The sequence below is a fragment of the Elaeis guineensis genome, chromosome 14, assembly GCF_000442705.2.
Source record: "Elaeis guineensis isolate ETL-2024a chromosome 14, EG11, whole genome shotgun sequence".
Taxonomy (NCBI): domain Eukaryota; kingdom Viridiplantae; phylum Streptophyta; class Magnoliopsida; order Arecales; family Arecaceae; genus Elaeis; species Elaeis guineensis.
The window spans coordinates 64683789-64711181 of NC_026006.2; the positions used below are offsets into that span (position 1 = coordinate 64683789).

Consider the following 27393-nt stretch of genomic DNA (forward strand, 5'->3'; position numbering starts at 1 on the left):
TAAAATCATAATGCCATGTTAAGGGTGAGAAACAATAGAGCAGCATAGGATTTGGAAGGGAGGCTTGCAGGACCCTGCAGTGCAGCCTGCCCTGGTCCCCCGTGCTAAACCAGGCTGGTTAGGGCTGGCATGGCGATGGGAACCCCTCAGGTTGAGTCTACAAGCAGCAGTCTGTTCAATCTATTAATTTCACGAATCTCATAATTTCACATTTGCTTCCTGGGCAAATGCACGACAAAACACTCCACAAAGAAGGCTATAATCATTAGTGAAATAACCTACAACCAATAAACATCAAAATGAGCATCAAAATTAAATAGCTTTGCCTCCACAATCTCTTTTGCTCATCATACAACAGGAATTCAGCCAGACATATCCAGGAAACATCCCACACAAAATAGAGAATTAGCACCTCCTTTTTTTTGTTTTTAAACTAGCACATCCCACAAGAATTCAAAGATTCAGCGTATTATAAAGAATTTAATGCGCCACCATGCCATGGTCCTGCAGCAGCTTGGGCGACTTCCTCAATGCAGTGATCTTTTCTCATATTTAAAACATCCCGAATTCTTGTATCCAAATACGATGAAAAATCTTGAGATGACAGGGAAGGCACCTAGAAAATTCTAATAGCAAATGAAGGAAACACCAAAACCGTAATTTCTCATCCTTGAGAAGCTGCATCATTTGATGCTTCATCCATGGGTTCTGCCTCTACAGCATCATCTTTAGCTTCAGCTTTTTTACCTACACGAGATAAAATGGGCAGTTAAGATCCAAGACATACATAAAATAATGCTTAGTATTTTGCTCATTTTTTATGAAAGGCATTTGAATTACTAAATATAACATTTTATAAGTTGAGTAAAGATACAAAAAATACACAGCTTCAAAAATGTTCTCCATATTCTTGGCTTCAACAGAACAACCTGGTTCCATAAAATCCAGATCCTTTCTCAAAATAAAAAAAAAAGAAAGGAAAAAACAGAAATAAAGACCCAACAGATTACAGACTTTTCTCAAAAGCATAAAAAAGAAACAGTAAATGCCAAACCATATATGCAGCTCCAACTCTAAGTGCAATGTCATATTGGTATACTTTGAGAACAGTCACTTTTGCATAAAATGATAGAAGGAATTTCAAGATGAATAAATATGACATAAAAGAATGGTGATTAATCACTCTATCACACACCTTTCTTCTTCTTTCCTCCACCTTTTTTCTTTGTTTTTGTGCCCAAAGCAAGCCATGCCTTGATCTCAGGATTGTCATCAATGGACTTGGTAGGTTTCAATTCTTGCAATGGATGGGAGGTTATCCTGTCAGACCCGTTTGGCATTAACAATACTGTGAACTTAATATGAGCAACAAGGTCTCCTGCAATGTACGTCAAATTAAATAACATCAAGCAGCTGAAAAATACCTGTTTGATCAAAATAACAAGTGTAGTTGGTTCCTAATAATATGAAGAAGAGAACAAATAAAGACAGCAAGGCATAGCAGTCCACAACAATCGGTCAACAAGACTTTGTATTCAAGCAGTTTTCCGGAATGAAAAACTGCAAAGTTTCCTGCTACCAAAATTGAGACAAGCTTCCAACTAGACAAGTCATTACTGCTTTAACAGCCCCAGCAACATCTAGATTTCAGATTCAGTATGTACACAAGGTAATCATCACCAAGACACCAAGTACCAATTCTGCTACATTAAGTCAGAAAACTTGGTAGAAATCAATTTCACACAATGAAGCCATTCACAGGCACTAACCATATCATACAATATCATACTGCCTTTTGGCATCTATTATAATTCCATAACCAGCAGTATCATTATTCTTGGCATAACCAAGCAAAGCTGAGAGTTTAACCAACTTGGATGCTTTTACTGTTTGCATGAATGTAAATCTTTACCTGGCTTCTCATGCAGAACAGGGTATGGCTGCAAGAGATCATGGTTGACACACTCTACTAGTCCCAGCCGAGCACGCTTCTCGTCCAATGCTCTAGGAGGGGCAAAGGGTACATAAAGTTTATGAAGAAGAAAACTTCAAATATAGAACCACGTGACAAGAATAGCAAACCTTGCAGTAAACGGCAAGATTGGGAACTTCTGATTTATTTCACTAAAAATAAATCTCGATGCTTTCATTTTTAAGTGATAACTTTTGTCCACAGCTCTTTTATAGATAGTAGTTTGTTTCTCATCTAAGAGTTTTGGCTGCACATAAGGATATTCTCTCATCACAATGTCAGAACAGAGGGCACAAATACAGCATATGATATTTATTAGCATAAATATTAAGGAGGGTAGAAATACAGCATATGATATTGATTAGCATAAATATTACCTTCCCTTCACCTGTGCTAGTGACTATATCAATTGCATAGACTTCATTCTCCTCAAACTCTGCATCATCAACTCTGGTCTCAGGATTGGATATACTAAGAATAACTTTGTTTCCATCAATGACGAACTGTTTAAGCTGGTGACTAAGCACTCCTTCAACAACTTTGCAATCATAGGCAGAAGCTACTTTCTGAATAGCTTCTGCAACATCTTTATTCTGCAAAACAAGAAATAGGCTGATAGGAATGAAAGCTCTTGAGAACAAAACAAGCAATAAATTAGGAGAAAAGAAGCATTTCCCTAATTATTTAGGTGATTGCATGACAGGCCCCCTGCCCATCTGCAGGACCATAAAACAAAAAAAAAAAAGGGAGGGGGGGGGGGGTGTCGCAGCTACAAGAAAACATATTATTGTTCATACGTAAAATTAAATTACAAAGATGTCATACTGGTTCAGTAGTTAAGCAATCATGAATAGTAACATGTTCAACAGGATTGGGTAGTTGAACCCAAACAAAAAATCATTATAAAGGCCTATTAACATGCTAACTTTCAAACTCAACCTACACAACATAATCTAGCATAACAATAATAATTATTTATGAGTTTGCTAACAACCTTTAAGAATTAACCTGTCTTAATTGAGAAGGGGACTTACTCAACAAAGATCCCATTCCACTTTTGTCGAAAATATCAGGTCCAATCAATTTATAAATGGGTTCGAGTAGGGAAATGTCAACTTCAAGACCCCTAGGGTTTAGGGCTTAGGGTTTTGGGTTTTACGGTTTAGGGTTCGGGATTAGGGTTTAAAGTTCAGTGTTTTGGGTTTGTTTGGGCTAAGGGTGAAGCAGGGATGATATTGGACATGTTTGCACTTATGCCACATTAATCCACTTCACATTTTTATCATGGTAAATCAATGAGAAAAATGCACAACTTATATTTAAAGCATATTCATCTATCTACAAATCACTTCAAATGATTAGTACTCAAAAATCATATCTTACTCAAGCTAAAAGTTAAAATAACTTTACCAGACTAAATTGCTTGCTTTGTGATTTTCATAAGAAGCATTATAACAGGAGAGGGTAGGAGAGGGAGTACTTAAAGCTGACAAGTTAGATATCACTAAAAATTATCAAACACTGAATCTACTCTCAAAATTCAAGTCTAAAGTACAATTTGCTGAAAACTCTAAGTAATATACATACATGCATGCATATACATATACATACATACATATCTATATGTATATATGCGTATATGTATATGTATAGATATACATTACATATATATATACATATGTATATACATATGTATATCTACATATCCATATGTATATACATACATATCTACATATGTATGTACATATGTAGATATACATATGTATGTGTATATATATATATCTGTGTGTGTGTCCAACTTGTTTTCCAATAAGGATCTCTCAATACAACATGGAAGGTTAGCTTGGACCCAAAACTCAAACCTAATCCTTAGCCCAATTTCAACCAACCAACCTCACCTATCCTGGAGCTCCACTGGACCAACCCTATAGAGTTCATCTCATATCAACTTGGAATTTGGAAAGCAAACTAGCTGAAATTTACAATAGTCACCCTTGACCCAGCTTTGGCTTCATTTATACCACTTCCCAAATTCCACATCTGCCTGTGCCATATGCCCTCACCTAACCCCAAAATCCCAAACTCAAAATTGTTCTCCATGCCCAATAGGTCCAAATCATCTTAGAGCAAGCCCGTGAGAAGCATTATTGCCATACTGAACAAAATGTCATGGCCTGACATCTTTGCCTACATCAATCCTCCACAAACCTGTCCTCACACCCACTTAGACACCTCTCCATATCCTTGCACCAACTTAGCAACATGACATCTCCCGACATCATTCTTCATTGTGTCCTTTATTTCTTGGCCTCTAAGTATCTTTTTCACCTAAATATCCTTTTATCCATCATCCATTTTGTCCCAACTTCCACTTATCCCTACATGTTCCTTTATCCAACAGTAACTAAACCACTTCATCCATGCATCCTCCTAACCCCTTAGGCAATGACCTTGGCCGTCTACAAGTCCTTTAGACTCCCTTAGTTGAACATCGCTAACCTTCACCACACCATCTTTCCCCTTCAACACAAATGAATTAATCTTGGTCGTAAATCAACCTTATTCCTCCTAATTAGGACCATGGTCTATGCCTACAACTCTTCATCCATGTACCCTTTCAAATTTACCAAGTCATTTATCCTTTGTTTCTTCATCCATGCACCCTTCACATTTACCAAGCCATTTATCCTTTGGGAAAATCTCTAAACCTCGCATCGTGATATCCCTCTGCCCTTGGAAGATCCCCTTACCCTTTCAGATTTCCTTTGCTCCCGCCCCTCAAGATAAGCACAAACAACCTTTACCATATCATTTGCACCCCAAATCAAACGTGATCCAAGCCCTCTCTCTCCAAGCTAACCCCTAAGGAAAATAATTACCTTAAACCATGGAATTCTCTATCTCAACCCCTTTTCATGAAGAGGGAGCAAACAGTAGAAGCCACAGAACTCAAGCAATCCATAACTTTAGGTTAAGCCTTAGAATACTCCACTTCTTGCATGTCCCTCAGTACATAATCATTATTGGCCCATTCAACTTTGGAAACAGCAAGATGATTTAGACCATTGTGAATAGTAACTCTTCAAAAAGAAAAAAAAAGCATATTTCTAAAACAAAATATACCTGATACAGGGCAGAAAGTTACACATATCCTAAATTGACCCCTCAAAAGATTAATATAAAACAATATCAACTAGGAAATTATTTTGATATAATAAAGAAAAAATCACTCTCCAAGTATTTTTTTTAAAAAGCTTATAATATTGTTATATGTTTCACAAACATTCTGTACATGTTCCAAAATCTTATAGTGACAAGACAAAAAGGACAGAAAATAGAATTTCTCAGGCAACAAAAAGCATAAAAAATTGAAAAGAAAGCAAGCAGGAACATGGTACTCTATCAGTGTAACTATGACAGAAGCATCATTTGGACATTAGTCCATTACTTATGATAAGTTTCATCACTTAAGAGTATTCATGTCCTCCCAACATCACTTCAATCCAATTATAAGATATAAAATAATGGACATCATATAATAATATCCAAATATTAATATATGAAAAAAAGGATATAATATCAGCCTGAATTATCTAAACAAAGTACACTTGATAGAAACAAACATGCATACATAGACCATCATCACTTGTTAAAATGGTAAGAAATTATAAGCTAATCAATACCTACATAAAGTAGTGTTTCCAACAAAAAAAAAAAAGATTTTCATCATCTTGGAAGCTTTTGTACAGTAATGATAAAATTAAAATCCTATATAAATATATAAAAGATGGGTTGGACTTATGTCAGGACATTTTTGTAATTGTAGTGCTATATTTGGTTTTGAAAAATGAAGGAAATTAGAACCCAAATCAGAATTGAAAGGAAATGGCAGAGAGAACATGACATCATCATTGCTTCATTATTTTGGCACAAAATTAATAAATGCATGGGAAAGGAATGTCAACTTCCTTCTAATATTTAATTTAGCTAATTATATTTTAGAATAGAATTGATTTTGTATTAACTTTTCTAAATACCCTGGAATAAGGAATAGAGCCAAACATAATTTTTGGAGGCATCTCACTATGATTCACACACACATACCAAACTTCAATATACAACAGCCATTAATATATAATGATCATTGTTTTATGTTTTCTAAAAAATAATTTTAAAATTTGAATGCTGACTAAATCATCTATTCCCTTTTATAGTATAAATGCCATTGCTTCATACCAAATATATCATTCATTCTCTCTTTATAACACAAATCTTTTTGGCTCATCATAAAAATGTTATTTATCCCCATTCCTAAAGGAAGGACAATTCCTCCCATTTAACAATGGCATAACGATTCTTCTATTTAAGAAATGGTGTTTCCAGAGGAATCATGATTTCACTTCTTGCGCAAACCAAATATCAGACTGGGGCTAAGCCAGAATTCTTTTTCCATTCAAACCCTCATTCCACAAACCAAATATGGCATAAAAGCTTAGGGAAGCAAAAGAAAACCAATTTCTAAACAAAAATCAATTAATAGATAAGCATTGCGAGCGTATATCGATCATTCATGTACATTTTGAGCATAAGCATGGGATGAGTTCGTTCATCAATTTCTTTTCATTTAATGAAAATGAACTAAAATATACATGTTATGATAAGCAAAAAGAATGTTGAAAATCCCTTCACTCAAACATTAGGCCTCAAACTATGATTAATTTGGTATTTTCTGCATTGTCAAGCAAATGCAACCTTCAGCATGCAAGTTAGCTTGAAAGGAACTGGGGGAGAAAATCAGGAACATGGACATAATGTACATAAAGCGGCATGGTATACAAACAGTCAAGGGATTGCATATAACCATATTCAATATTCAGGCACATATGAAACATTTTTTAATGTATTAAAAATAAATAGTTTTAAAATAAATACTGACAATGGTAATAATAGCAATATTCATAATGATAATTAACAATATGATTACTGCATATTATCTAATAGCAATAATTATGATTTTACCAATAAAACCCACATCCAACTAACAACCAACTACATCCACACCACTTGCACAAGCTCAAATAAGAGGAGGCTGCATATGTGACCGCATAATATTACATAGGTTGCATATGCAAGTACATAGTGCTAAGATAGATTGCATATTAAGCTCAGACGCAGCCTTGCAGCACTGCATTAAGTGAATGTGCTATGACCAAGGGGGGCATTGGCATATGCAGCTGCACACACCACTTGCCAAAATAGTGCTTGGATGACCAAATGAAATATTGCAAGTTAGAGTAGGTTTGCTCAAACAAAAGTTTACTTAGGTCCATAATGTCTTGAATTGTTGCTAAAATAGGTTCCTCCAGATCAGAGTTCAGTTGGACCACGTAGGCAATAGATGGGCCTTAAATAATATCCGAATGGCAAGGTGGAAGAGCACTCAAAAACAAAAATGCTTCTATCATGATTAGGCAATGGATGGAATGATGTAGAAGAGGAACCTGAATGAGCAAATTTTCAGAAAGAGCTCATAGAAAAGAACTTTCTTTAAATTGTGAACCCACTAAAAAGATTGCACTAACAGGAAAAGAATAATTACCAAGATCTATATGTAAGTTGAGAAAAACCGTGAAAAATGACCATGGACCGCAAAAGGCCATTCAAATAAATACTGCCGTCAAGACAAAAAGAAACACAACCACAGACATTTTTCATGACAGCTGTTCCAAAAATAATAAAAATAATAAATTCAAGACACTAAAATTCTGCAAATTACTTTGCATGGCAAATACCTTCTTTCCAGGCCTCACGAGCCTCAGAGCAACCTCTGCCGCAGTGTTTGCGGCTGCAATCACATCCGCTGCCCTCCCAGTGATCGGCCCATCCCGAAGAACATGTGTATGGGCCGCTATAGCAATAAAACCATCTATATGACAACCCATATCTCTGCAGCAGAAACACATATATTTTAAATTTACACCAAACAATCACAACTGACAATTACAACAAGCAAAATTATCATACATTTTTACTACATCGTTTTCTTCCAAAACAGTCTCATCACCGCCGAGTGGCGAAAAATGGCAAACAGTGTTGTTCACAGAGATGCATGTCGGGAATGCTATACCCTTCTCAATCTTTTTCTTCACGTTTTTATATACGTTTCCAGTTTGCCTAACGAACCATCACGATTCCACAAATTTAGATAATACTTAACATAAAAATCTAAATTATTGCAACTTTTGCGAAAAAAAAAAAAAGAAAAAAGGAAAAGCCTAACTCTTTAATGAAGGCATCTCCCTTCTCACAGATGTCTACAATGTTGGCTTTCGGCTTACACTCCGATACAACCAGCTGAAGAGCCTCTGTTCACATCGAAATTTTTATAATAAAGACATAGTGAAAAAGCCAAGAAATTGAAAAGTGCCAGGACTTCTCTCATCCAAAGCGGATAAAAAAGGGGGAAAACAAGAAATAGAGATTATTACTGTTGAGGATCTCGGCAGCGCACTTGTACTTGGTAACGACGTCAGGGGAAGTGAGGTCCAACTCCTTCTCCTCCCTTGCTTCGTCGTCCGACATCTCTCCAAGCTAAAAAAACCCTAGCCAACATCACGAGAAAAAGTTCCAAAAACAAATTCAAATAAAAGAAAACGCTGCATATAAAGAATCACTAAAACCTAGGGTAAATTCATTGCCAACAAAATCAACAGAGTACAGACCTTCAGCAACGATGGAGAGGAGAGAAGCTACTCTCGTCGCTAGAAATACAATGCAGATAAGTCTATCGCGGCGATCTCCGCTGGTTTAGAGGCATAAAAAGGAACGGAGACAAGGTATCGATCTGGGGTTTCGGCCCGTAGAGAGAGGAAAAAACGGGGGTGAAGAGGACTCAAACAGTGTGAGGCGCCTTAGGGCAACATGGTGTTTCCTTATTTGTATGTACATAGTGTCGACGGAAGGAGACGTCACGTGCGGTGCGCGTGGAAACGTTACGTGCGCCAACACCGCCTGAGGTCTCGCAACACGGGGTCAACAGCATCAGGTTGGCTCGGATAAGGATAGGGTTGGATACCGATGGGATAAAAAATTTATCAACCTAAATTTGATTTATAGTAAAAATTAAATCTAAGTTATCTATCGAATGAATTATCCGACCCAATTCAACTTACTTATTGAATAAAATAAATTAGACTAAATAAATTAAACAAATTAATTAGATTTTAAATTTACTTAATGGATTTAAATTGATTAAATGTGTTAAGTGAATTGGATTAAACGGAATAGAAATAAATTAAGCCGAATTTAAATGGATTAAACTGATCTTAAATTAATTAAATATTTAATTACTAAACAGATTAAAATAAATTAAATAAATTAAAAATTTAAATTTGAATTCAATCTATTTAATAAATATATATATCACAAGTTGCTGTCCCTAACTCTCACCGAGTGGCTGCCAGACGCACATTTTATCAATCACTAGAACAGGGAGCAAGGACTAAATCGGGGAGTACATAAATTGTTTAGCCGTAAACCATTTATTAGCTTGAAGTTTAGTTCCACATCCACCATCCTCCTAGAGACACAGACATGCCTCTCATCTAAAGGTACCTCACTTCTGTTAAATGGGATGGGAAGAAGTACCCCGGCTATGGAACAGATGGGATGGAATGAAGAATCCAATAGAATGGCCGGCCCAAACCCGAAATTGAGTTAAATGACCCATAGTATTTGGATCAGACCCATGAGCCGAACCCAAACTAAGCTATAACCATTCTACGAGTTGCCTGATCACTACCACAAGGGGTTTATACAGAAGGTATATGAACCAGCCAACTTTCATTGTAGGGTGTGATTTATCCTCCTGTCGCAGAGACATCAACTTTCTATGGGGAGAAAACCATCATTCCATTGAAACACATCTTTACTAGCAGGCTCATAAAAAGCAGATCAGAGCAATGAGAAGATACATTAACAAAAATGCTTCAAAGGACAAGCTCAATTTGTACCCAGATCTGTTAACCCTGAATAATAACATCCTTCATCTGGTTATTTTAAGCAAAACTATGGCAGAGAAGAATTTCCAGTTGCATACCGTCACCCAAACATTCAAGGCTGTCAAGCATGGGAATGATGAGAGAGATATCAGTGACTCATTACCAACGCTTTAGATGCTGGAATTCTTCGCGCGAAGCTGCGGTCTGCAGAAATAATCCAATCCAGTTGCTCATTTTTCCTTTCTTCGGAGCATAAAAAACAGCTAATATCAGATATGGCTTTATAAAGCCATCTGATTCTGTAAGTTAACCTTGAAAGGCCGGGCATGAACACTATCCTACTCCGATACATGGTCAAGCGAAATAAACAGAGCAATGAATGCGTAAAACTTCAAACGGTGATCATAACGATTCATTGAAGCAGGAGAATATGAAAAAAAATATCTAGCAATGTGTTTCATGAGGCACAAACTCTAAGGTCAACGTATCTGGACTGACTTGGTGTGACACCCGGCCCATTTGGGCCTTGGACCAAGCCCATATAAATGCTCAAAGCCCATACCAAAAAAAAAAAAAAAAAAAGGGAAGAAGACTCCCGATGGGAGTCTTCTTCTCCGATGAATCCCAGACAAAAAAGAGTTCTAGGATCCTTAAAACTCTAGGACCCTCTATAAATAAGACTCCTCACTCCCTCACGAGTCTCCATCGGTGACCGTTGAGCTCAGTTCCTTCTCTTTTTCCCTTGGAAGCCGTGGCACCCTCTTCTTGTGTTCGTCGGAAATCGGAGGTCGAAGAGGTCACTGGAGTTCAGATAAGGGTTCAATCTTTCTTTCTCTCTCTCTTTTCTTTCTTCCTATGATTTTAGACTCCTTGCCGACCATCGGGATCGTCAAAAATTCTATGAATCATGAAACCCCTGTTCGGTCGAGCCACCTTTCTTTTTTTTTCGACCACCGACGCCACCGGTTGCGGCGTCTAACCCCTAGGATAGGACCCTTACCTCCTAGCTTTCCTTCCCTATGGGTCTTGGCCACCGGCGACCGGCCAATAACTGGAAAACAAGAGGTAAAGGGTGGATCCTCTGTTTTTCTGATTTTCTCTAAGTTTCTCACCGGCCGAACCTCGCCGCCCGCCTCTCCTTGCTCTATCACCATCGACCAGACACCACCACCCCTCGTCGGAGCTCGAGCCACCGAGCCCGTCCCTCTGGTCCTCCCCCTGTTCGACCAAGAAAGAGGAAGAAAAAAGAAAATGGAAAAAAGAAGAAGAAGAAGAAAAGAAAAGAAAAAGAGAAAAAAAAAAAGAGAAAAAAAAAAGACAAATAGAAAAAAAGAATGAGAGAATTTTTTCTCTCTCCTCTCTTTCCTCTCTCCTCTCTCTACTTTCTCTCTCCATCATCTCTCTCTAGATTCTCTCTATTTTCTCTCCCTAGACCTTTTCTCTCTCTTTATGAATTTTGTCTCTCTAGGATCTTTCTCTCTCTCTGATTGCATCACGGATCCTAAGATAAACTTGAGATAAAAATATAATGACCTGAGATTGCTCCAAAATTTGTACAGTAGATTAGATCCCGGTCCGATCCTTATTCGAAATTTATAACATCGATCATGGTTAATTTATATTGAGTCACCCTGATATAACCTCTGATGATCTCAATCATAATTTCTTCATCTGAAAGATACGAAGATTTTCTCTCCACTTTCTCTCTCCACTCTCTCTCTAAAATTTTATCTCTAGAATTTTCTCTCTCTTCATGAATTTTTTTCTCTCTAGAAGTCTTGTGGACCAGTGGAGAATCCAGATACTTAAACAAATCTCGATTTTGAATAATCTTAGGAGAAGTCCTGGATTTGTGTTATTTGGATCGATTATCGGTAATTTCTTCATATATGATTTTTATATTTGATCAGGATCATGAAGAGATACAATTATTTGCATAAGATATCGAGTGGAATATCTTATTTTCAAAATTCATAAATCAAAGAAAAATATTGATTTTTGTGCTTGGATCAGTCACTGATAAAGATAAGAATCCCTGTACATGATCACCATTATATATATGCTATTTTACTATAGGTCTTGCATCATTGGTTTTGCATCGTTGGATTTGAGATCGATGAATTTATTATACCTGAGATATTGCTATTTGATTTTGAACATAAGTATGTTATATCAATATATATATATATATCAGAGATTGATGACATGATTATATAGATATGATATATCAAAATTGATCATAATATAAGTCAGAATTGATTTGATGAAATCAATACATAATGATTAAATGAAAAAGAGAGATATGGTATGGACTAGCCTTGTCATGTGGAACAGTCCGTCCGGAGTTATGTCTGAAACAGCCCCCATTGGCTTATAGGTGGATCAGTTGGCCAGAAGCTCATCCCTGAGACAGTCCGCCAGGGGCTTATGCCTGGGACAGCCTCTTACGAATTTTTGTATGTGGGACAGCCGGTCAGGAGCTCATCCTAGGACAGTCTTGAAAGGCTTTTAAGTGAAAATTGATTCGGATAATGACTGAGGTAGAGATTTGGTTTGTCCAGAGCCAAAAAGAAAAAGGTTAAAGATCATATGATAATCAAAAAAGAAATGAAAGACAAGACATAAAATAATTGTTGAAAAAAATATTTCACCCATTAATATATGATGATAAATTTTTTTTGATAAGACAGATAATTTATAGATATTTAAATTATTCTAGATATTGAACATGAAATTTTATATTTTATTGCTTATTTTTATTTTCAGATTATATTATTATATCGGTGTGATATGAGAATTCTTATTGGGCTGTAAAGCTCACACCCCTTCATCTTTCTTTTTCTTCTCAGAGTTACAGGATGCTCATGATTGGCTGTGGTATGAATTTGTGGGTGAGCAGATGAATAAATAGAATGTCATGATATCTGATCAGAGGATTGAAAGAATTTCAATTGTAATTATGCAAGTTTTACTTATTATTATTGAAATTAGATATTATGGATGTTGAGATTGTAAAGAATTATTTTTGACCTCGCATATTCTTTAAGACTTGTTCTAAAGAGTGCGCAGCCATCATGTATCCGAATCGACTGTTGGGTTTGGGACGTGACAGAATGGTATCAGAGCTTAGGTTATGATCATTGGGGATTATGATATAAGTGATAGGATGTGACGGAGTAGTATCAGAGCTTAGGTTATGATCATTGAAGATTATGATATAAGTAAATAGGATGTGATAGAATAATATTAGAGCTTAAGTTTAAGATCACTAGGGATTATGAAGTGATATCAAAACTTTATATATGATCAATAGGATATAACAGAATGATATCAGAGCTTAGTTATGATCATTTGGGGACTATAATATAAGTGATTAAGATATGACAAAATGGTACCAGAGCTCAGATTTAAGATCACTAGAGACCATGACATAAGCGATATCAAACTTTGGGATCATGATCAATAGTGTGATAGATAATATCAAAATTTAAGCTTATGATCATTAAGGATATGATAGAATGATATTAGAGTTTAGACTATGATCACTAGAAAATATGATTTAAGTGGTATTTGAGTTTAAGATTATAATTATTCAGAATTATGACTTTAGTGATATTTGAACTTAAGTTATGATCATGAAAAACATGATAGATATAAAAGAAATGATTCAATATTTGAATTTCGAAACAATAGATACTATGATGAAATTTATGCATAAGTGGCATATAATGTCTATTATAAAATTGACGAGTTATATATTGGATTTCAATTAGTAGGATGACCTGAATATAAGAAGAGTTGATCCTGAAAGGAAGTGAGAGGTATTGATATGTTATGTTGAGTATACTCGATGATTTTGGAATGCTAAACTTATATGGTTGAAGATCATGATAACTTTTCTAATTTTGATGATAATTGTCTGAGCATTATAAATTTTGGACTTATCAAAAAAAAGTTAATTAAGATATGATCTAAGAAAAAAATATATCATATGAGAAAAAAATATTTTTGAGCATTTAACCTATAAGAGGTCATATATGAAACTCAATTTTAGATGAAAAATATACTTGAATTTTATTATGAGAATATGAGATACATATCTTGGTAAAATCTTTGGTTATTCAAAGTATCATATTTGGATGTGATTGTTTTGATCTTTTAAATTACATTGAATTTCAAGTCAAAAATTTGCTTTTAAGTGGATCAAAGGTATTTTGATATTGTTGTTAAATTGAAGAAGAAATTTTGTTTTAATATGATATATAAGTTATGATGAAATCTTTAATAAATTATATTTTTATCTTTGGAATAGATTCCTTAAATTTTTTTCTTATGATTATTGAAGATTGTGGACAGTAATTCAAGTCAGAATTTCAATTTCTGAGTTGAACTAAAATATATTGTTATTGTTAAATTTTGAATGACTTATATAAGGGATAAGATTTTGTATAGATTTATCGATTAATATTAAAGATTGTGATGAAGAGAGTTCTACCAGAAATAATCAAATTGTTTCTACTTACAAGGATGTTGGCTTGAGTTCTTCTAGTTTGTTCGAGTTGGAGTTAATTCTTTTACAAAAAAATGTTGGTTTGAAAATTACCTAAATAATTATAAGATAAATCTAAGGTTAACTCTAATTAATTTTAGACATATTGAATTCTTGAAGAGTGATGAAGCTTATACAATGAATTCAAATATAAAAACTGGATCAAACTTTAATTTTGATGTGCTATGCCTACGGGGCAGTAAAGATAAAGAAACTTAAAATTTTATTTTAAGATCTAAATAAAAATTAAAAGGTTTGATCTATCTTTGATTTATCTAATATATAAGGATATTATTGATCTTTGATAAATTTATATAATTTGATAAGTTAAGATCAGAGTGTACAGCAAAAGCATGATGGTTTAAATTGATTATAATTATTAATCCTTTAAATCAAAAGATATTATAAAAGAATACATTAGTTGCAAATAAGAAAAGATTTTATTGATAATGAAAGGATGCTACAGATTTTTGACATAATCAGATTATAGCCGAGTAATTTTTACTAGTAGGTTATTTCATTGCAGATAATACCAAGAAGAACCCTAGACATTTCAAGTATATTGTTAATAGCTTGATAGTTTTGTTATTAGTCCAAAATATTACAGTTCTTCGAAAAAATTGAGAAATCAATAAGAAGGAATGTGTTTGAAATTTCAAATAATTTTTGTTATAACAAAATCATGAGAAATAAATAATATGTAAGATATTATCGAAAACATGAGAATAATATGATGAATGTAAATTTTTTTAAAATATATCTCAAACAATGTAACTTAATTTCGAGGATGAAATTATTTGAAGGAGGGAGAATGTAACATCCAACCCACTTGGGCCTTGGACCAAGCCCATATAAATACCCAAAGCCCATACAAAAAAAAAGAAATGGGAAGAAGACTCCCGATGGGAGTCTTCTTCTCCGATGAATCTCGAATGGAAAAAAATTTTAGGATCCTTAAAACTCTAAGATCCTCTATAAATAAGACTCTCCTCTCCCTCACGAGCCTCCACCGGCGATCGTCGAGCTCAGTTCCTTCTCTTTTTTTCTTAGAAGCCGCGGCACCCTCTTCTTGTATTTGTCGAAAATCGAAGGACGAAGAGACCACTGGAGTTCAGGTAAGAGTTCAATCTTTCTTCCTCTCCCTCTTTTTTTTCTTCCCATGGTTTTAGACACCTCGTCGGTCGTTGGGATCGTCAGAAATTCCATGAATCATGAAACTCCTGTTCGGTCGAGCCACCTTCCTTTCTTTTCTGGCCACCGGCACTGTCGATTGCGGTGTCTAACCCCTAGGATAAAATCTTTACCTCCTAGCCTTCCTTCCCTATGGGTCTAGGCCGTCGGTGATCGGCCAATGATTGGAAAACAAGAGGTAAGGGATGGATCCCCTATTTTTCTGATTTTCTCTAAGTTTCTCATCGGTCGAACCTCGCCGCCCACCTCCCCTTGCTCTGTCGCCATTGACCAGATACCGTCGCCCCTCATCGAAGCTCGAGCCATCGAGCCCGTCTCTCTGATCCTCCCCCTGTTCGGCTAAGGAAAAGGAAGAAAGAAGAAAACGGGAAAAGAAAGAAGAATAAGAAAAGAAAAGAAAAAGAAAAAGAGAAGAAGAAAAAGAAAAAGAAAAATAGAAAAAAAAGAGAGAATTTTTTCTCTCTCCTCTCTTTCCTCTCTCCTCTCTCTACTTTCTCTCTCCATCTTCTCTCTCTAAATTCTCTCTCTATTTTCTCTTTTTAGACATTTTCTCTCTCTTTATGGATTTTGTCTCTTTAGGATCTTTCTCTCTTTGATTACATCACAGATCCTAGAATAAACTTGAGATGAAAATATGATGACCTGAGATTGCTCCGAAATTCATACAGTAGATTAGATCCCGATCCGATCTTTATTCAAAATTTATAACATTGATCATGGTTAATTCATATTGAGTCACCTTGATATAACCTCTGATGATCTCAATCATAATTTCTTCATCTGAAAGATACGAGAATTCTCTCTCCACTCTCTCTTTAAAATTTTATCTCTAGAATTTTCTCTCTCTTCATGAATTTTCTCTCTCTAGAAGTCTTGTGGACCAATGAAAGGTCCAGATTTTGGATAATCTGAGGAGAAGTCTTAGATTTGTGTTATTAGAATCGATTATCGATAATTTCTCCATACATGATTTTTATATTTGATCAGGATCATGAAGAGATACAATTATTTGCATAAGATGTTGAGTAAAATATCTTGTTTTCAAAATTCATAAATCAAAGAAGAATATTAATTTCTATGCTTGGATCAGTCACCAATAAACGTAAGAATCTCTGTACATGATCATCATTATATTTATTATATTTGCATCGTCGGATTTGAAATCGATGAATTTATTATATTTGAGATACTGCTATTTGATTTTGAGCATGAATATATTATATCAATATATATGTATCAGAGATTGATGGCATGATTATATGGATATGACATATCTAAATTGATCATAATGTCAGTCAGAATTGATTTGATGAAATCAATACATAATGATTAAATGAAAAAGAGAGATATGGTATGGACTAGTTTTGTCATGTGAAATAACCCGTCAAGAATTTATGCCTGGGACAGCCCGCAAGGAGCTTATGCTTGAGACAGCCCCCACTGGCTTATAGGTGGATCAGCCGATCAAGAGCTCATGTTTGGGATAGCCCATCAAAAGTTTATGCCTGAGACAACCTCTCATGGACTTTCGTACATGGGACAGCCGCCAGGAGCTCATCCTGGGACAGTCTTGAAAGACTTTTAAGTGAAAATTAATTCGGATGATGATTAAGGTATAGACTTAGTTAGTCTAGAACCAAAAAGAAAAAGATTAAAGATCATATGATAATCAAAAGAGAAATGAAAGACAAGACATGAAATAATTGTTGAACAAAAATATTTCACCCATTAATATATAATGATGCATCTCCTTTGACAAGACATATAATTTATAGATGTTTGAATTATTCCAGATATTGAACATAGAATTTTATGTTTTATTGTTTATTCTTATTTTCAAATTATATTATTATATCATTGTGATATGAGAATTCTTACTAGACTGTAAAGCTCACACTCCATCTTTTTTTTTCTTCTTAGAATTACAGGATGCTCATGATTGGCTGTGGTATGAATTTGCGGATGAGCAGACGAATAAATAAAATATCATGCTATCTGATCAGAGAATTGAAAAAATTTCAATTGTAATTATGTAAATTTTACTAATTATTATTGAAATTAAATATTATGGACGTTGAGATTGTAAGAAATTAATTTTGATCTTGCATATTCTTTAAGACTTGTTCTAAGGAGTGTGCGATTATTACGTATCCGAATCGGTTGTTAGGTTCGGAGCATGACACTTGAAACACAGAAGATAAGGCAACAAAAAGAGAAATGATACATCAATTAAAGGTGCTTCTCGCAGCAAAATGGACAATAAGTAGAAATTAAACCATTGAGCACCTAAACACATGAAACCCAGCTACGGAGCATGCTCTCACGAAACTCGGCTGCATCTCTCATCACAAGAGATCAGTCAACAGACAAAATCCTCCGCACAGCATTGTATGGCACCAAAAAAATTGCCAGGTACAAAGCAAAACCAATGCCTATATTAAAATTACAAATGTGGTTTACTTTTTCTTGGCTGACCACCTGCTGCTGCATTAGATTGTTTACCAGTACCAAATGAGTACCACCTAACAAATCTGTGGATGAACAACGGCATTGGAGGCATCCCCATCCCACCCACTGGTGGTAGGGCCAGAAAAGGTCCACGCATGCCAGGGGCAATGCAAGAGGCAACAACTGGGCATACAAAAAAATAAAAAAAAGAACTCTTGAATCTTAACTGTAACCTACAGGAGGTGCCAACAATAAGACGAAGAATAAGTGGTAAGTATTAAGACATGAAACAAATTACTTTAAAGGCATCTCTATTTACGAGAATATGGTGTAATTGTGTAGATCAACCTGGCTGGGTATCATATGCAACTTTGAAGTTAAGTGTTTGACATGGGACATCTCTGAAGCAAAACAAATAAGAATAGAGGGATGGTCATTTCCAGAAACCTGTACAGAAAATGTACTACTCCAAGCCAATAATGACAGCATTAAATATAATAATAATAATAACTGAATAGCATGTGCAGGCATCAGAATTCACAAACAAAACATATGATCACAATTTCACCTTAACCAAAGCAAATGATGCTGCATGTGCTTCAAGGGCCTGGCTATGCTGCTGATACACAGAAGAAAGCTGCAAATTCCTGTTGACCAGTTGCAATCTCTACAACCAAAATTTAGGGGAAAAGAAATATAAAGATTCACCAGCTCTTGCATGATAACTCAATAAGTGCACCTGCTGATAAGTTTTTAAATTCAGAGACAACTCTCACTTTCTAATGCAAGCTTCTCATGAAACATTTTTCTTCGATACTAAAGCTATGAAAATATCTATTGCCTAGTTTAATATGGAAAATGCTATCAAGAAAAGCTTTGCCATAGAGATATGAGAGTTATGCTCCACTTCCATACATTGAACTGGTAGAAGACAAAGCTAAATATCAAGTCCAACATAGACAGTGAAATAGAGGATGATCTAACCTATTGCTAAAAAAAATTGCATATACTGATCAAAATCATCCTAATTAAAATACAATATATAAGAAAATGGCTCACCAAGCCCTCCACTACATGCGAAGATAGCAATGCATGACTTCTGGAAGACCACATTTTTGTCGACCCAAGTATCCGGAATAAATAGGACCAGTAGATTGCTTCTTTATAAAATCTAGAGGACAATGCCTAAATTCTGACACAAGTCCCTTGTGCAACATATGATATGACATCCACTAAATTATGAAGTTCTTTTGGTTGAGATTGTCAAATTGACAAAAGCGCTATCAAAGACAATATGATTGTTCCAACACCAAGGCTGAAGAATGAAAAGAGAGAAACTAAGTAGACCTGTAGACAAGCTTATGTTGCCTTCAAGTCTTGAGCAAGCCACACAGCTTGTACTCTATTTCAAAGATTAGACCCACTGGTACTGGGTGGTATGTTTGATGCAAAAAGCAGTACAAGATTCTACTAGTTTTTTACCATGTCAGTAAGGCTCCACAAATTCTACCCCACATTTGCACCCATTGTCAGTCTTCGTGAATTTTCATTTTTAACATGTGGCAATCATAATTTATGCCACAAATTATTTTGGCACATATTTGTTCCCTGGAAGCAACAAAAGATCCATCAGATTGTTTGCTTCCATGCAGAAATGACCTGAAATTACCCATATCCACACAATACCACCACCCAAAAACAAAAACAAAAAAGATGAGAAAAAAGAAAGACAGTTTGTATGTAATTTGCTAGATTTAGATATGGTAAAAGTAAATATTCCCTTCCAACCAGCAAGCTTAAGTAAATGCCCTTGTAACCATCACTTTGTACCTCCAACTTATTTCAGATATGATGTGCAACTTGAACAATGGTAGATTTTTATAGATGCAGATAGGGATACAATAAAATGAAATGATGCTGCACAGATCAAGCAGAACTCCTTAATATTATCATATCAAAAATATTAATACAAAATGTCTATCATACCACCATAAAAACCCATACTATTATGAAATACTGAAACACAGGCCGACGATGATGAAATCAGCATAACTCAGGAGCACCAGGTGAAATTCCAATAAGAACCATCCACTTTCCAGTTGGGTTACACTGATAGTTGATGATCCAATTATTTTTCAAATTAGCTGTTCCATCAAACGTTTCATGGTCTCTGATTCACCTACATATTTTACATGGAGGCATGCTACTTAATGATAGCAACTCATTAAATATGTAGAACTTATATTGTTCCGGTAGGACACTCTTTTACAGTTTTGAAAATTTGTGATCTCCTCGTCTCATATCATTCCGGTAGGACACTCTTTTCATAGAGCAACACATATGAAAGCTCTAACACCATGCTTACATGTCAACACCCAAATTTTCTCAGGAGCAACACATATGAAAGCTCTAAACCATGTTCTCATCCCACCTAGAAAACTGTATCGCACTGTATGTATGCGATGGAATTGTTGATATGAGGTGAAAAAGGAAAAAAAGCACCAATTAAGTGAACTTTCACAGGTGCACTTTGTGTAAGAAAAACCAAATCAATCGGTACAAAGATCTCCAACAAAGCATCATGTCAGACCATAATATAAAAGATTATCGGTCCGATAATGTTGTGTAGCAAAACACGAAGCAACTCCATTCCCAAGTCCAAAAAATTAGATCACAAAGATAACAAGAAGGACCTTTGAGAGCAAGAATCCTGCTGTTGGGATTAATCAATGCCGAGTCTGCAGTGATAGGGCTCCTTAATGGCTGCATCGGCATGTTCATGTCCATGATAACAACACTGTTCTTAAGAGAAGTCTCCCTATGTCTATTTCTCTGACTCCAGACTTAGAAGCTGGCATCAATGCAAATCAAAGCTAAGAATCAAGAACCAAGAAAAGCTCCAGGAAAAGTTCAAAGTTTAGTTCACGAGCGTTTCGAATCATCCCCTTCGATGGATCTGAACAGATTCCCGATTCCCCAACGAATTCACCGCGGAACAATGGCGAATTGAAGAATCGAGAGTTATGCTTCTCCAGCCTTTTCTCAAATTCGGATATTCGGATCGAATTCAAAATGAAACAAAACCAGCAAAACAAGAAAAAGAAAGAAATACTACTGCGAGAAAGAGAACAAATCAAGAAAGGGCGGTACTCACAGTCAGGATCTCCCGCATGGTAATTGGAGAGTTGGCCGCGGCCATGGCTACCATATCGGCAGCCAAACTCTTAACGTTTTCCACGGGGCTAGGGTTCACGCAGTTGCAGGATTCGCGAATTGGACCAGCAGGATCACAACCTGCAGGCTAAGCTAGATGTATATTTATAAAATATTTAAAAAATAATTTTAAAGTGGGCCAATCCAAATCGGAAGAAAAAAATTAGAGCAAATTTTTTCTTTCTCATGCAAGAATGGGTTACGTCTTATATTCTGGAATTCTAGAAATCCTATTTCCAATCCGAGAATCCAATAAAATTATCCAAACCGAGAGTAAAATATCTCTCTTTGTTTTTCCTTTTTCAGTTGTGCCTGATTTATTATTGCTACATGCCAATATGTTGGATTTTTATGTAATCTGAAAATAAAAATTTATTAATTGAGAAAAAAAAAAGATGATATTTAAATATGGCCATCAACAAAAATTAATTAAAAAATAAATATAAAAATCATAAATAAATGAATTATGAAAACTACAGTAACGACATGATCTAACGTGGATGTGTATCAGTTCATCTATCAGTATCGTCTAATCGATAGATCATTTGTCCATCTCCAATTGATACAATGTTGACCGATTTAATGATTGTGATCATTGACTTTTCACTGAGGGGCAGCTGTCGTAACCTCCACAAACAAGAATAATTTAATAGATGAGTATTATTATTGTTGTTGTGAGCTTTTGAGAAAATGAAATGTATCTAAATTTATTGTATGATCTAGAAATAAATGAGAAAAAGATATAAATTTAATATTATTTTATTCTATTTTATTAATAATCTACGCCCATATTAGGTTATTTCTATGTTTACAATACCAAGCCTATTACAATAATTTTTAAAAAAAAGGAAAGAAATCAAGTCTATTAGAAAAAAAAAAGGAGAAATTAAGCCATGACCAAATTCAATGATGACATAATACTACTTACATCATCATACTCATTGATCTAAAATTGAGGTTGGGGCAGCCGATCATCCGCAAGATTGCCCAAATACACTCTTCCTCAAGAAAATCAGATGCATCCAAGTTATCAAGTAGCCGTCGTCATCGTCATATAAAGAGTAACAAATGTAAGCATTTACCAAGACATGAGAAATCCAAGCCCGACCGATGCGCACTAATGGATATGCTTTGCTACTTCTGAGTGCTTGCTAGAGTGCAAGCTCATTTAAACAAGCTTCAGTTATGGGCCGGTTTCCAGGTACCAGCCCACTTTCAGTTGGACCCGACCAAGCCCATCAACCAAATGACATCATGTTGCAAGGTTGTTCAGGGTCTGTCCGGGTCTGAATCCTAAGCCTGATAAGAGGTTTCACAAGGATATATTGCGAGCATCATGGACCAAATCTAAACCTGAGTCCTCTTACAGAGGGACATCTCCTGGATGGCTAACAGTGTTTAAGGTAGTGCATGTGTCTGAAGGTCCACGAAGTTGGTCTTCAACTTAGAAAACAACAGTGATTATCCAACAACATGCTCCACCAGATGAATGAATCTTCTGGACAATTTGATAATTAGCTCAAGTTATAACAAACCTTTTTCAAATAATATCAGTTGGCTTCATGTCATCACATGATTTAAACTGAAATATTTGCTGGCTATGATCAATCACGAAGCTGGGAGTTATTCGTGAACTACCATTGAGGACTTTTCCATAATAATCAGTGAACAATTAAACAATCAAAGTTGTTTGTTGTCCTTGTAGTTGTCGGTGGGTCTTTATTTTCCTCTATGTTCTCTGTCAAAACATCTTTAGTTCACGAGACAGCCATTAAATTTAGCATGCTTTTTCGAAATCCAATAGCTCCTACCTCAGCTAGTTGGTACTCTCTCCCTGTAGAAGAGGTCTCGGGTTCAAACATGTCATATTTCTTATAAAAGTGAGCTTCCATTAGACTAGGTGTCTGCAAATATTGCAGCAACATGGAGTCCATATATATAACAGTTTCATCTAAAATAAGAATAAGATCAATAAGATAACTTCTGAGTCGAAAAATTTATAAATATTGTGATGTTGATTGACTGCTGAATTTCTTATGGCTGAATGGCTGGCACACTAAGCTGCTTTCAGAACTAGGTTAGTTATAGGCTTGATCTGGATAATCCTGGATTAAAAGGAGAAAAGGGTCATCGGTTATTTTCATTGAATCACCAGGCCAGCAAAAGATTTCTGGCGCATCAAAGAATTTATCAATGCAATTAAAAGAAGTGTGGAAGAACAAAATGCAAAGGAACCCAAGTGAAACCAGAGGAAAGGAAAAAAGTATTGCATTAACCACCACCGTATGTAACAACGAATCACACCAACCAAGAACAAACGCCAAACTTACCCCACCCAAATGCCAACATCCCAAGAGACACTTGCAACAGCCACAATAATAACATCCCAATAGACACTCGTAACAGCCACAATAATAAAAACACCAGCAATGGCAACAACGACAACAATAACAAGTGGAAGCAGAGCATCTCGTTCCATCGGACAGCCCACCCCAACTTGCCTCACCACCATTCCCACTCCATTCCTCCAATTCCCAACCAAAACAATCCAAATATTCCCGGCATATCCCTCCCCCTTCCCGATCCCCCGCCGAACCGGGCTCGCCTGCCGATCTGACCAACTCCCACCCATCGCTCTCCCACCTCACTGCCGTCCTGTCCAAAGCCAATTCCTTCACTCTCGCCCTCCCACGACCCATGACCTCATCATGACTATAACTGGGCCAAGAATTTTCCCCGTTGGAAGAAGCATCGTCGTCGCAGAATTCCAAATCAGCCAAATCGAGTACACTCCTCGGCGACGGCCCGGTGACGTTCGTGTCGTCGTCGGTTAAGAAGGGATGCTGCAGCAATTGCTCGCTGGTCCACCGCTCGGTCGCATCCCTTCTCAAACACTTGTCGAGGAAATCCCGACCGATCTTGGATAGATGATCGGGGAATTCTGGCACCTTATCGCCGAAACCGATCCGGAGCAGAGCGTCCGGTCCGGAATCCTTCCATGGTTGGGCTCCGGTGACCATTTCGATGACCGTGCACCCGAGGGACCAGACATCGGATGCCGGCGTCGGCCGCTCGCCTCTAACAACCTCAGGCGCCATCCACAGTGGCGTTCCCCATGTCTTCCATTGCTTACCTGCACCGGAAGTCCTCATCGCCGAACCGAAATCGGCGAGCTTCGCCCCGCCCCGGCTTAGGCCTATCAGCACATTCCGGCCTTTGACGTCGCAGTGCACGACACCTGCGAAGGAGTGGAGGTAGTGCAGCGCACGGGCTACACATCGGGTGTAGCTCCGCAGTTCCGGCTCGCCGACGGGTCCGTTCTTGGCTGCCAAGTCGGCGACGGTCCCGCCGGGCATGTACTCCAGGTGTAGGTTCCGGCACGTGTCGGTCGGAGATTCTTGGGTGGTGTCGTCGCCGAGGTAGGAGACGATGTAAGGCGAGCTAAGGGACTGGAGGATTTGGATTTCGTTCTCCAGAGCCTTGATGGAAGGATGAGGGGAGGAATTCAAATTGACGGATTTTACCGCGAAAATTTGACCGTTGGACCTGTCCATGGCCAGGCTCAGCGCGCCAAAGGAGCCCTTTCCGATGCTGCTCCCCCTCACCCAATTCCCACAAGAGAGGCCTCCCGCTCTTTCCATTCGAGAGTGTTCTTCGAGCTCTGGAATAGAGAGAGAGAGAGAGAGAGAGAGAGAGAGGGAGGAGAAGGGCCGAGGAGAACCGAGAACGCCTGTGGTGCGCGTCCCAATTTTCGGACACCAGATGAGTTAATTTATAGAGACACATTCTCTATGCGGATTCATAGTTTAAGTAAATCCACGTGTACCGAACGGTTTATTGACGTAACGGGATTGTGGATGGGAATAGAAAAATAGGAGACGTGAAAGGGGTTGTAGCCTTATGGAACGGATCATCCTTATCCAAGGTGGGAGCGGATCTCAATCGTCCACATGGCCAGATGTATGGGAGAGGCATTGGATTTACTTGCAAGAATCCACTTCGCAATCGTACATCCGGGCCGAGTCGACTCGCTGGTGCTGCAGTAGAAAGAACGTGGCATGGGGGCCCACAGTGTGTTAAGGCGTGGCGAGATGCTATTGGTGGAGAGCAAGTTAAAAAGGTAGCTGCGTGTGGGTAGGTGGACCTGGTGATGGGTGGGGGGGGGATTCGTGGCTTGCGGTGGTGGTGCTCGCGCAGCGCACGATGCTTGCCCAGTGGGAGTTGGCTGGAGGAGACGTGCACGAGCGCTAGCCAAGATAAATACATGACTCTTCTTTCCTTTTCGAGAGTTTGGCCCAAGGGTGCACGTTAATCGTTATGATCTAAAACGAGCAGGACATTCCTAAAATTCGGTGTATGGATAACACCACCATTGGGGTCTTATAGAAGAGATTAGACTGCAAGGGAGTTGGTCCAGCTAAGAATGGATCCATGGAAAAGGGACAGCCACAGTTGGCTGAGGCCATGATACTGGGCAGGGGGCGGACCACCGGGCCGAATGCCGGGTGGGGGTGAGACAGAGAGGCTAAGGCCAACCGAGTCGCCGGAAAGTCCGACCCGCTAACATCACCCACCATGTGACGGTTGCACACCAAGGGGATGATGTGGTGCATAACGTGATTAAAAAATATGATCCAATCTGTGTGCACGTCGCATGAGGAGAGATACGGTTTGATGGTTTGAGGAAGAGATGTCGTGCTAGGGGTGGGACATGGCCCGTGAAATGAGAGAACGGCGGGTGTTCTTGGGAAGCGCGCACCGAGAGTATTAAATTGGCGCAAGTGGTGCAGTCGTTTACCCCTCAGGACGGGGACCGACCCAATCGCTGTATCTGCGCAGTGGAAAGGGCAAATTGCGTCTGGCACGGTGGCCAGACTGGACGGTGATATTTATTGATCGGTGCACTTAACCATGTACGTTGGAACAGGAAGTTCATGGAATTTAGCAAAGAAAAAAAGGAAAAAAAATCTAAACTAACAATTGACCTTGGGTAATGGACGGGCTTCTGGGCAGCCCATCAATACGTGCAACCTATTGCCATGAGAGAACATGATTCAGTAACGCCGCTGACTGGGTGGCCTGATCACATTGGAATCATCTTCGGATTTGTTCGGAGGTGATTTCACGTTCGCTGCATGTTCTAGTTTTGTTGGATGCTTTTGGTTGCATATATACTAAAACTTTCTAATGTAACTGATTTCAACCAAAAAAAAAAAAATTCTATTTAAAATTAGATTTTAGATTTAATATTTCATGATCCGGTCTATAGGCCCACTTCGAAAAGCTTATTGGCAGGAACAGAACAACAAGAGTGGTTGATTGTGCTTCAAGATCAAGGATGGATTCTGGGAAAAGAAAATGAAAAAGATCGTGCCAACTGCAAACCAAGCCCCACAATTAACTAAAAACCACTTCCTTCCAGAAAGCGCTATCAAGTCCTAATCTTTATTGCGTGCAATCCTTGGATAAATCATCACCACCGTTATTGAGTGTATACAAACTTATTCTCGGCATTTATGGTTTTTTCTTGCACTTCATGAGTGACTACTTATAAACTTGTTATATCAGATTACAACAGAGTAGATGATAACTCAATAATGGATAAAGTGGATAGGAGAATGGATATGGTCGAGATAAAATGGTTGGCAAATAAGCACAAAGTGGCCATCAAATCCATCAATCCACTAGTCTTCTCCCAAGGACCACAATAGAACAAGAAAACATGAGGTCCCTGAGCCAACCAGCGCTCTGCTTATCACCACCATAATAACATTATCCATAAAGTTCAAATCCAACCATCACCAAGCCCAAAAAGAAGGGTTCAAAGGTACGAGAGGGTCCCTCTTCATGTCCTCTCCTCTTCTCTCGTAAACCAACGGAATACAAGGACCACAAATACATGAACATGATCATATATAATCTCGTATTCTTATATTCTTACCACATGGCATGGATTGCATGATATTGACAACTAGAATAGAGGTGGGGACAAGAGGCGAATGCTGGTCTCCCCAGCCTTG

At 37.4% G+C, this 27393-nt stretch overlaps 3 protein-coding genes across 13 annotated transcripts; all 3 read right to left on the reverse strand.

Annotated features, from left to right (window-relative positions):
- Window positions 1–288: 288 nt before the first annotated feature.
- LOC105057115 (ERBB-3 BINDING PROTEIN 1) lies at window positions 289–8899 on the reverse strand. Of its 2 annotated transcripts, none has more exons than XM_010939585.4 (10): window positions 8695–8899; window positions 8461–8574; window positions 8253–8337; window positions 7997–8146; window positions 7765–7918; window positions 2350–2565; window positions 2083–2219; window positions 1913–2004; window positions 1196–1378; window positions 289–747 (listed from the first exon to the last, which is right to left on the reverse strand). In XM_010939585.4, exons 2-10 carry the CDS (start codon window positions 8552–8554, stop codon window positions 665–667), a joined length of 1194 nt encoding a protein of 397 aa, XP_010937887.1. In that variant the 5' UTR covers window positions 8555–8574; window positions 8695–8899; the 3' UTR covers window positions 289–664. The 2 variants fall into 2 exon arrangements, with proteins under 2 accessions (XP_010937887.1, XP_073104498.1); XM_073248397.1 differs by having other exon boundaries at window positions 8461–8563; window positions 8695–8898.
- Window positions 8900–17910: 9011 nt separating this feature from the next.
- LOC105057114 (uncharacterized) lies at window positions 17911–21671 on the reverse strand. 10 transcript variants are annotated; one of them, XR_012136718.1, is made up of 4 exons: window positions 21315–21671; window positions 20854–21011; window positions 18729–18827; window positions 17911–18561 (listed from the first exon to the last, which is right to left on the reverse strand). XR_012136718.1 is itself a non-coding variant. In XM_010939583.4 (4 exons), the coding sequence occupies exons 1-4, from the start codon at window positions 21366–21368 to the stop codon at window positions 18235–18237; spliced, it is 411 nt and encodes a 136-aa protein (XP_010937885.1). In that variant the 5' UTR covers window positions 21369–21650; the 3' UTR covers window positions 17911–18234. The 10 variants fall into 10 exon arrangements, 2 of the variants coding, with proteins under 2 accessions (XP_010937885.1, XP_073104499.1); XR_002165973.3 differs by having other exon boundaries at window positions 17911–18607; window positions 21315–21669; XR_012136719.1 differs by lacking the exon at window positions 20854–21011 and having other exon boundaries at window positions 17911–18393; window positions 18509–18561; window positions 21315–21657.
- Window positions 21672–23436: 1765 nt separating this feature from the next.
- Window positions 23437–25499, reverse strand: LOC105057359 (mitogen-activated protein kinase kinase kinase 18). Its single transcript, XM_029268331.2, has one exon. It carries the CDS (start codon window positions 25012–25014, stop codon window positions 23452–23454), a length of 1563 nt encoding a protein of 520 aa, XP_029124164.1. The 5' UTR covers window positions 25015–25499; the 3' UTR covers window positions 23437–23451.
- Window positions 25500–27393: the final 1894 nt, after the last annotated feature.